Here is a 10,922-nt window from a genome sequence, read left to right on the forward strand (position 1 = left end):
GTTGTCCATTGATTGCCTTCTCACATGTGCCTTGACCGTGGGCCTTCAGCAGACTGAGCAGCCCCCCGCTCGAGCTAGCGACCTTGGGTCCAAGCTGGTGAGCTTTTTTGCTCAAGCCAGATGAGCCTGCGTACAAGCTGATGACCTCGGGGTCTCGAACATGCGTCGTCCGCATCCCAGTCCGATGCTCTATCCACTGTGCCACCGCCTGGTCAGGCGAGGACCTTTTTTTTTTTTTTTTTTTTTTACTGTAGAGAAACAAGTACAGGGCTGGGAGGTAAACCAGAAGAGGGGAGGAGTCAACTGTAGGTGGAAACAGAGGGGCTTCCCAACCGCTACAGAACTGCAAGGGAACCCGCGACTGCCTGTCTGTCGTCTGTAGGCCTCTGACCACTGGGATTGGACAACGGCCTCAGACCACCCAGCTTTGGGGAAAACTGCAGGGCAGGCTGGGAGTGGCAGGCTGCGTCCTGGACACCCTGTTTGCTTGCAGGTGGCACAGGTCAGAGCTAGATGGCCGTTGCACTCGTAAACAGGGCCCAAGTGGGGTCCGGCCTGGGAGGAAGTTGTCTTTCAGGCCAGCATTTGCCCATTAGACCCAAAAGTAGTGGATCCCGACCTGGAGGAGAACGTCTCGACGGTTGAGAAGGAACCTAATGTAACTTACGAATTTGAGTCGGGTCAGAGTTGACAGGGTGCTTGGATCCCAGCTCGGGGTCTGCCCCTAACAGGAATGAACCCTTGAGCAAGTCAACTGTGAAACACGGGGCCTGGAAATGTCTACTTTCTGTAAGAGAAATGTTAATGTTTCCCCAAGGTTTTCTCCCCAAAAGCCTGGGGTGGGAGGGAGGTAGGATCATGGACCATGAACTTGTAGCAGCTACTTATATGTCTTGACGAGGAAAGACCAGGGTTTTGAGCCAGGGACCTCAGCGTTCCGGTCAGCAGTCGACCCCCTGCCACAGGTCAGGCTGGATGGCTCTCCGAGTTTGATCTTCCATTACCACCTCGTGTTTACTGTTTCCCCCATTTCTGGCCAAAATATTACCCCTCCAAGGAGCTGAAGCTTTAATTTACTAGATTAGTTTAAAATTAAGTGCTATCTTCGGTGTCTAACTTAAGAAACCCAGAGTTAAACGATCCAATTTAACTTTTCTTCTCAAATTTAGGTGGGTTTCTAAAACATATTTGAGCAACTATTGCTAAGGCAGAATTTTTCAAATTACAGTGTCTTTCTGAGGTACACCAGGAATGTCAAGGGCAAATTTCTAGGCCTGATGCTTGACTTTCTACATTTTAACAACGCACCTCTGGATGTGTTAACACCAGTAAAGCTATTTCCCCGCAGTATATATTGGGAAAACCACCACGGATTACTGGTGATACTACAGGGAATTAACTAAAGGGAAAGGAGACTGGAAAACTTAAGCACTATAGGGAGTCAAGGGTCCTCATGTCCAAATACTAATTCCCTCAAAATCCCACTGGTGTTGGAAATACAGTGCCTAGTGTTACTGGTATAGCAGCATAAAAACTGCTTGTTAGCTCTAACTGCTTGTTAGAGCGTCGGCCTGGCGTGCAGGAGTCCCGGGTTCGATTCTTGGCCAGGGCGCACAGGAGAAGCGCCCATTTGCTTCTCCACACCCCCCCTCCTTCCTCTCTGTCTCTCTCTTCCCCTCCCACAGCCAAGGCTCCATTGGAGCAAAGTTTGCCCGGGCGCTGAAGATGGCTCTGTGGCCTCTGCCTCCGGCGCTAGAGTGGCTCTGGTTGCAACAGACCATCACCCTCTGGTGGGCATGCCGGGTGGATCCCGGTTGGGCGTATGCGGGAGTCTGTCTGACTGCCTCCCCGTTTCCAACTCCAGGGAAAAAACAAACAAAAAAAACCCACACAAAAAAACCCTGCTTGTTAGATCTAGATAATTAAGACTTTTTATCAAGCCCCGAATTGAGTTGCACGTGTCGTGGCAATCTCGTTTCTCCTTACAATAATGTCGAACTGTCAGTCATTGAGACTTGACTGTTAGAAGCCACCTTCTTTGGCTGCCTACATATCCAACTCTTTCAGCTCCTTCTCACCAGCCAACCGTCAACCTTGACAAGGGCTCCACTTGATCTGACGTCAAATACAGCAGACTGTATTAATATCAGTATTCAAACTACCTAAACATGTGAGCATAATGCACCAGCAAAAACAGCACTACAGCCAGGCTGTAATTACAAGTCTTAGACTTAGACTTAGTCTAAGTAAACATACCCAATGTTTACTCAAGTCAAGTGATATCATTTTAGTGATGTTAATCTCTAAATAAGTCCCTTTCTTCATCACCATAGTAAGCAGTTAGAAGTTCCCGATTCACTACATAATTTCATGACAAGACAACAAATGTACCATGCAATGAAACTTTTATTAACATTTTGAACAGGTTTAGCTATTACTGAAATGGTGGTTTCTAAACTTAAATTGGGGCAAACAGCTAGAATGCAGAGTAATGCCATCACTGGGCACTATGAAAGCAAAACTGAAGAATTAACAGCCACCCCTCAGGCGCAGAACCAGGTGCAAGGTGGACTCTTTCTGGATGTTGTAATCAGAAAGAGTGCGGCCATCTTCCAGCTGCTTGCCTGCAAAGATGAGCCGCTGCTGGTCAGGGGGGATGCCCTCCTTATCCTGGATCTTGGCCTTCACATTCTCGATGGTGTCGCTGGGCTCCACCTCCAGGGTGATGGTCTTGCCGGTCAGGGTCTTCACAAAGATCTGCATTCCACCCCTCAGACGGAGAACCAGGTGCAGGGTAGACTCTTTCTGGATGTTGTAATCAGAAAGAGTGCGGCCATCTTCCAGCTGCTTGCCTGCAAAGATGAGCCGCTGCTGGTCAGGGGGGATGCCCTCCTTATCCTGGATCTTGGCCTTCACATTCTCGATGGTGTCGCTGGGCTCCACCTCCAGGGTGATGGTCTTGCCGGTCAGGGTCTTCACAAAGATCTGCATTCCACCCCTCAGGCGCAGAACCAGGTGCAGGGTGGACTCTTTCTGGATGTTGTAATCAGAAAGAGTGCGGCCATCTTCCAGCTGCTTGCCTGCAAAGATGAGCCGCTGCTGGTCAGGGGGGATGCCTTCCTTATCCTGGATCTTGGCCTTCACATTCTCGATGGTGTCACTGGGCTCCACCTCCAGGGTGATGGTCTTGCCGGTCAGGGTCTTTACAAAGATCTGCATTTTGACCTACAGAGTTCAAAAGACAAAAGTTAATATACAATTTCAGGACCTTTATTTTAAAAAACAAACAAAACTATTGACTTTAGTGAATCACGAAGTAGTAGATAGAGACAGGACCATCTATTCCCGTGTGTTCCCTGACCAGGGATTGAACCTGGCAACCTCTGCGCTTCTGGACGATGCTCCAACCAATGGAGGAACCATCCGACCAGGGTGCATTTATTACTTTCCCACCTGACCAATCCTTCGAAACAGTTAACTCTCTTCTTCACAAATGCCTTCCACTATTTAGACTAATCATGGGGGCACAAAACTCTTGAATCAAAGCTTCAACCAATGTTGGCCAAAAGACGGAGAATTCTTTGTCAATCTACCATCCTGAACTTTCTCCCCCCCCCTTTGTGACAGAGATAGGGACAGACAGACAAGAAGGAAGAGAGATGAGAAACATCAATTCTTTGTTGCAACACTTTAGTTGTTCATTGATTGCTTTCTCTTATGTGCCTTGACCGGGGGGCTATAGCAGACCGAGTAACCCCTTGCTCAAACCAGATAAGCCTGTGCTCAAGCTGGTGACCTTGGGGTCCCGAACCTGGGCCCTCCGCATCCCAGTCCGATGCTCCATCCGCTGCGCCACCGCCTGGTCACGCTGAACTTTCTCCCTTCACTGCACCAGATACTCGGCTCACCTCAACCATTTCCCCAAAACCTAAGCATAGCCCGTAAAATGGGAGAAAAAAGAAAAAAATCCCACGGGACAAGCGAAACAAAAACCCCCGTTTAAGCGCGAGTTGGAGGCGACACCCCTACGTCGCGACTGGGAAAGAAACGGTCTCTAGAAGCCACAGTGCCTTTTCTCCGCCTGCCCCCTCCGACGCCGACAGACATGAACCTCCATCCGCTCGGAGGCCGTTGGGCTCCCGCCGCGCCCGCGCGCCGCCCGCGCCCGCACGTAAACAAGGCCCGCACTTCCGGCAAGGCCGCCGCCGCCCGCCCCTCCCCCCACAGACGCCCACCCAGCCCCGAGACCCCGCGGGCTCCCCTCACTAGAGCCGCCCCTCCGCCCTCCACTCCGAGCCTCGGCGGCTGCAGACCCGCACCTGCTAACGAACGCCCAGTCCGCCCACGTCAAGTGGCTCCAACAACAGCAAGCAAACCCCCGCAACAAACGCCAGTCGCCTCTGACCGAGCCAGCCCCGCGCGGCCGAGATTTATGCGACGTCGGTTAGGGTCCATCACCGCTTACGTCGCCGCCGTGCCCCTACGCCGCTGAAAGTAGTCCTCCCGGCCCCAGCGCCCGCGATGTGGCAAAGGCCTGGCGCAGAGCCCCGGATTCTCATCGCCGTAACCAAAGGGATGATAAAAATTCATTTCCCCTCCTGTGCAGGCTTACCTTTTTCCTTTTTTCGGAAATAAGTCGGGAAGTTACCGGGCGGATGGATTCGAGCCGAAGGCCCTTCCTCGAAAGCTCTGGAAACTTCCTCGCGGCGCCGGCGCTGATTGGTGAGGCGTGCGAAGGCCAGGCCGGCGCTGATTGGTGGGAGAGACACGGCGGCTCGGCTGTTGCTGGGCTCCAGGAGAGCGGACGTTGCTAAGGGACGGAGTGCGCGTGCGCCGCAGAGGCGTGCCGGCTCCGGAGAAGGCTGTTTCTGGCTGGTCGGAGAGGGGGGAAGGGAGGGTCTTCCGTTCTTCCCGGCGGACGCTACCTTACAGAGCTCGTGTTTTCGTGCCATAAGAGGAGAAGGTGGGGGTGGGGGTGGGGGAGGGGGTGGGGGTGGGGGAGGTGGGGGGGAGGGGGGGAGGGAGGTGGGGGTGGGAGGGGGAGGGGGAGGGGGGTGGGGGAGGGAGGTGGGGGTGGGAGGGGGAGGGGGGTGGGGGTGGGAGGTGGAGGAGGGGAGGTGGGGGTGGGGGAGGGGAGGGTCCCTGGCCTTCGTGCTCCGGGGGGCTCGGGGTCCTGGCTTTTCCCGGCTCCCGCCGAACCTGGAAGTCCCTCTCCCTTCTTGCTGTGTCTCCGAACTCGGGTGGGGAGAAAAGAGAGGCGCCCTGGGGGACTTGAAAACCCTCCCCTGAGGAACGGGGAGTTCGTGCACGAGAAAGTCCTGTGTCTGCCATTCACGGCGTTTCTCGTGCAGGCGACCCTGCAAAGCCGGGTTTCCCTGCACCCCGGGCGTGGTCCCTGGTCCTGCTGGGAGACACCCCCTCCCCAACCCCCCAGGCCCGAGAGCGAGGCGAGGTGTTCGGATCCGCTCGCCCTGCGGTCCCGTCTGAATCACGGACCGGGCTGGGGGCGTAAACACGTGCAGGCGGCTGTCTCCGAAGACCTTCCTGAGCAGTTTCACGGTTTGCTTTCATCCAGGTAGCTAGACGTCACTTAGAAAAAGTGGTTTCGTCATTAAATTAGAACATTTCTAAGCATAAGATGAAACTATGGCGATTCCCTGGGATGCGGAGGTCAAACCGCTGGGCTTGCCTAATCAGGGCACATACAAGAAGCAGCAGCTAGGAATGGATGCTTCCCGCTCCTCCCACCGTGTCTTGTCTGTCTGTCTGTCTGTCTGTCTCTCTCTCTCAAAAAAGAATGTCGATATATGAACAGCAGGCAGGTATATGAGTTAATACCTTGACAGCTTTAAGTTAAATTGAGAACTTGGTCAAGTTGACTTACTTGAATAATCAGGAGATAGACATAAAGTTTAAGATCATTTTGGAAGCCCTGGCCGGTTTGCTCAGTGGTAAAGCGTCGGCCTAGCGTGCAGAAGTCCCGGGTTCGATTCCCAGCCAGGGCACACAGGAGAAGCGCCCATCTGCTTCTCCACCCCTCCCCCCTCCTTCCTCTCTCTCTCTCTCTCTCTCTCTCTCTCTTCCCCTCCCACAGCCGAGGCTCCATTGGAGCAAAGATGGCCCGGGCGCTGGGGATGACTCCTTGGCCTCTGCCCCAGGCGCTAGAGTGGCTCTGGTCGCGGCAGAGCGACACCCCGGAGGGGCAGAGCATCGCCCCCTGGTGGGCAGAGCTTTGCCCCTGGTGGGCGTGCCAGGTGGATCCCGTCGGGCGCATGCGGGAGTCTGTCTGACTGTCTCTCCCCGTTTCAAGCTTCAGAGAAATACAAAAAAAAAAAAAAAGATCATTTTGGACTTGGAAGTCGCCGGTGAAACGTTTATTTTTTACGAAGTATGAAGTTTGATGAGTCAGACCTTGTTTCCCCAGCTGGCGGCTTTTCCTGAGTCATACCTGTTGATTGGTAGGGTTATCCAGAGTGGAGACTTCCAAGATATCGCTAATGGTGATCTTGCTGGAAGTTCTAGCAGTTGCCAAAAGTTACGTCATACAGCATCCTGATTTGATATTTTGCCAAAATAGGTCGTTTGTTGACCGCAACAAAGCAAAATAGTGTCAGAAGGAAGGCTGTGTGCTGTCCGAGAGGAATTATTTTGTAGTCTGTTTATAGAATAGAACACAAAATACCAAAGAACAGGAATTTTATAATCTAGCACAGTATTTAGCATTGTGCTCCAGTGTTTCTGTTCAGTGAATGAAATGCAATTTTCCCTTTTGTTCAACTGGGAAAAGAAATGCACACAACTTTATGACAGCCTTAGGGGCCTAAAATCCAAAGCAAAAGACAGTGCTTGCTCTCCACAGGCATGTAGGTTTTTGCCCCCGGGGCCAGATTAGAAAGAAAATTTTTTTCATGGGCCAGGTGAAATATTAAAATTAAAAAATGTTAAATACGCCCTGGACAGTTGGCTCAGTGGTAGAGCGTCGGCCTGGCGTGTGAAAGTCCAGGGTTCGATTCCCGGCCAAGGCACACAGGAGAAGCGCCCATCTACTTCTCCACCCCTCCCCCTCTCCTTCCTCTCTGTCTCTCTCTTTCCCTCCTGCAGCCGAGGCTCCATTGGAGCAAAGATGGCCCGGGCACTGAGGATGGCTCTGTGGCCTCTGCCTCAGGTGCTAGAATGGCTCTGATTGCGGCAGAGCAACGCCCCAGATGGGCAGAGCAACACCCCCTGGTGGGCGTGCCGGGTGGATCCTGGTCAGGTGCATGTGGGAGTCTGACTGCCTCCCCATTTCCAGCTTCAGAAAAATTAAAAAAAAAAATGTTAAATACAAAAACGATTTGTTTAAGTAAACAAAATTTTATTATGTAATTTGTTTATGAATAAATGTAAGTAATTTAGTACAAATTAACAAAAAAAATCTTTATAATGGAATTTAAAAAAAAAATAAGTATCACAAATCCATTCGACCAATTATTGGAAGTTAACCCTGGATTAGTCACATGCGGAATTCTTTTCCACGTATCACTATCTTCTTTTTTTTTTTTTTTTTTTTAAATACTTTATTTATTGATTTTACAGAGACAGGAGAGAAAGGGGAGCATGGATTGGGAAGTATCAACTCATAGGTGCTTTATGTTAGTTGTTCATTGCTCGCTTGTTGTATGTGCCTTGGCCAGGGCAGCCCAGGGTTTCGAACCGGCAACCTTGGCATTCCAGGCCGAAGGTTTATCTACTGCGCCACCACAGGCCAGGCTCTTCTTTTTTTTTTTTTTTAAATTTTTATTTATTTATTTTTCTGAAGCTGGAAGCGGGGAGAGACAGTCAGACAGACTCCTGCATGCGCCCGACCGGGATCCACCCGGCTCGCCCACCAGGGGGCGATGCTCTGTCCACCAGGGGGCGATGCTCTGCCCCTCTGGGGCGTCGCTCCGTCGCGACCAGAGCCAGCATACTGCCTGAGGCAGAGGCCATGGAGTCATCCTCAGCACCCAGGCCATCTTTGCTCCAATGGAGCCTCGGCTGCGGGAGGGGAAGAGAGAGACAGAGAGGAAGGAGAGGGGGAGGGGTGGAGAAGTAGATGGGCGCTTCTCCTGTGTGCCCTGGCCAGGAATCGAACCCAGGACTTCCGCACGCCAGGCCGACGCTCTACCACCGAGCCAACCGGCCAGGGCCGCTAGATATCTTTTAATAGAAATCTGTGGGAAAACTGGTTCCAATTTCTACTTCACAATTGTATTGAGGTGATCAGTTGATATTTAATGTAAAGTTGGTTTGTGGTTTGTCATATCCACATTTGGCTGTTTATCTCGATACAATTATGAGCGGTGGACAGCGGGTAAGAGTATAGGTGTGGGATGCTGAGGGTCCAGGTCAGAAACCCTGAGGTTGCTGGCTTGGGTGTAGGCTCATCTGGCTTGCGCATGGTGGGCTCATCAGCTTGAGTGCTGGGGACACCAACTTGAGAGTGGGATCATAGACATGACCCCATGGTCACTGGGTGAAGCCCGAGATGGCTGGCTTCAGCAAGGGTCACTGGCTCTGTTGGAAGGTGTTACCCCCACCCAAGGCACATATGAGAAAGCAATCAGTGAACAACTAAAGTGCCACAACCACGAGTTGATGCTTCTCATTTCCCTGTCTGTCCCTCTCTCTCTCACTCAAAAAGAGAAAAAATACAATTATGAGACTAACTCCTAATTTATTACCAGCAAATTAGAAACTTTAATTGTAAATGCCCAAATGAATATAGAGCACAAAAATTCTGTCTTGTCTCTACACTGGGCCTCAAAATTATTGAAATCTCTTCATTTAGATGTAGCTACTTACAAATGTTTTATGGCTCTAACTGGGTTGCTTGGTGGATAGTGTCATTGTCCTGGGGCACAAAGGTGTCATGAGGTCCATCCCTGGTCAGGGCACATATGAGAAGCAACCAATAAGTGTACAACTAAATGGAACAACTAAGTAGAAGAATGAGTTTGTGTTTCCCTCTCTTTTCCTCTCTTCCCCCCCTTCCTCTCTCTCAGAGCAATGGAAAAAATATTTTTAAATGTTTTATTATGAAATATGAACATATGGAAGTTGGAGATATAATATCATAAAACAACCCAAAAAATTAGACTGTAAAACTTACCATTTTTCCTTTATTTATTTACTTTTGTATTTTTCTTAAGTGAGAAGCGGAAAGGCAGAGAGACAGACTCTTGCATACGCCCAACTGGGATCCACTTGGCAAGCCCACGTTGTAACTGGAGCTATTCTAGCACCTGAGGTGGAGGCCATGGAGCCATCCTCAGCGCCTGAGCCAACTTGCTCCAATGGAGCCTTGGCTGCGGGAGGGAAAGAGGGGGAGAGAGAGAGAAAGAAGAGGGGGAAGCGTGGAGAAGCAGATAGGCGCTTTTCCTGTGTGCCCTTCTCCTGTGTGCTCCTGCTGGACACCTTGTGACATCGAACCTGGGACATCCACATGCTTGACTGATGCTCTACTGCTGAGTCAACCAGCCAAGGCCACCATCTTTTCATTTTTAAGTGTACAGTTTAGTAGGTGATGAGTTAGAGAAAATGTTATTTCTTTGAAGATCTGAATAAAATAGAGCAACTAATAGGTTTAGAAAATATGTAGGTTTCATCAATGGTTCTTAGGATTTGGGGCTTTTTTATATTATTTTTTTTTTGGCTTTTTTTTTTTTGACAGAGACAGAGAGAGAGAGAAGGACTGATAGGGACAGACAGACAGGAAGGGAGAGCGATGAGAAGCATCAATTCTTCATTGCAGCTCCTTAGTTGTTCACTGATTGCTTTCTCCTATGTGCCTTGACAGCAGACCAAGTGACCCCGAGCTCTAGCCAGCAACCTTTGGGCTTAAGTCAGCGACCATGGGGTCATGTCTATGATCCCACGCTCAAGCTGGAGACCTCGGTGTTTTGAACCTGGGTCTTCTGTCCCAGGCCTACTCTTTATTCACTGCACCACTTCTTAGGCAGATTTTTGGCTTTAAACTGTGGTGCTGTGTTTGGCCCCGACTGGGTTGTTCAGTTGGTCAAAGCATGGTCCTGATATACTAAGGTTGCAGTACAATCCTGGTGAAGGCACACACAATAATTGACTAATGAGTGCATAAATAAGTGGAACAATAAATCGATGTTTCTCTCCCCCTGTCACCCTCTCTCCCCATTTCCTTTCCTCTTTAAATAAATTTAAAAAAAGACCCCTTGGGCCTGACCAGGCGGTGGTGCAGTGGATAGAGCGTCAGACTGGGACGCGGAGGACCCAGGTTCAAGACCCAGAGGTCACCAGCTTGAGCGTGGGCTTATCTGGTTTGAGCAAGGCTCACCAGCTTGGACCCAAGGCTGCTGGCATGAGCAAGGGGTCACTCAGTCTGCTGTAGCCCCCCAGTCAAGGCACATATGAGAAAGCAATCAATGAACAACTAAGGAGCCTCAACGAAGAATTGATGTTTCTCATCTCTCTCCCTTCCTGTCTGTCCCTATCTGTCCCTCTCTCTGACTCTGTCACACACACACACACACACACACACACACACACACACACACACACACAAAGACTTTGGTGCTGTGTTCAACAAAACCATAACCACATAATTTAGTGAGGGTTTTATTCCTTTATCACTTTTAAACAAACCTGTTGACCATGAGGTATCAATCAATGGTCAATAGTTTTGTTATTTTTAAATAATAAGTTATAACACAGTTTTATAAAGTTAGAAAGAGAAAGTTGAAGAACTGTGATTTTGGCGGCGGCTTGTCCGTCAGGTATCCGGTGCCAGGCCATTTAGGCAGAGCTCATGTTGGGCGCGCTGGCTCCTGCGAGGTGAGCAATGCCCTCTTCTAGGAGATGAAGTTACCGCAGGCTGCCCTCTAGGGTGCGGCGCTGAATTCAGGGCTGACCCAAGACCACCTGATCGG

At 50.5% G+C, this 10,922-nt stretch overlaps 1 protein-coding gene across 1 annotated transcript; it reads right to left on the minus strand.

Annotated features, from left to right (window-relative positions):
• Nucleotides 1-2,388: 2,388 nt before the first annotated feature.
• UBB (ubiquitin B) lies at nucleotides 2,389-4,443 on the minus strand. Its single transcript, XM_066364927.1, has 2 exons — nucleotides 4,320-4,443; nucleotides 2,389-3,225 (listed from the first exon to the last, which is right to left on the minus strand). Exon 2 carries the CDS (start codon nucleotides 3,217-3,219, stop codon nucleotides 2,530-2,532), a length of 690 nt encoding a protein of 229 aa, XP_066221024.1. The 5' UTR covers nucleotides 3,220-3,225; nucleotides 4,320-4,443; the 3' UTR covers nucleotides 2,389-2,529.
• Between the last annotated feature and the right edge of the window lie 6,479 nt (nucleotides 4,444-10,922).

Source organism: Saccopteryx leptura, chromosome 2 (genome assembly GCF_036850995.1).
Source record: "Saccopteryx leptura isolate mSacLep1 chromosome 2, mSacLep1_pri_phased_curated, whole genome shotgun sequence".
Taxonomy (NCBI): domain Eukaryota; kingdom Metazoa; phylum Chordata; class Mammalia; order Chiroptera; family Emballonuridae; genus Saccopteryx; species Saccopteryx leptura.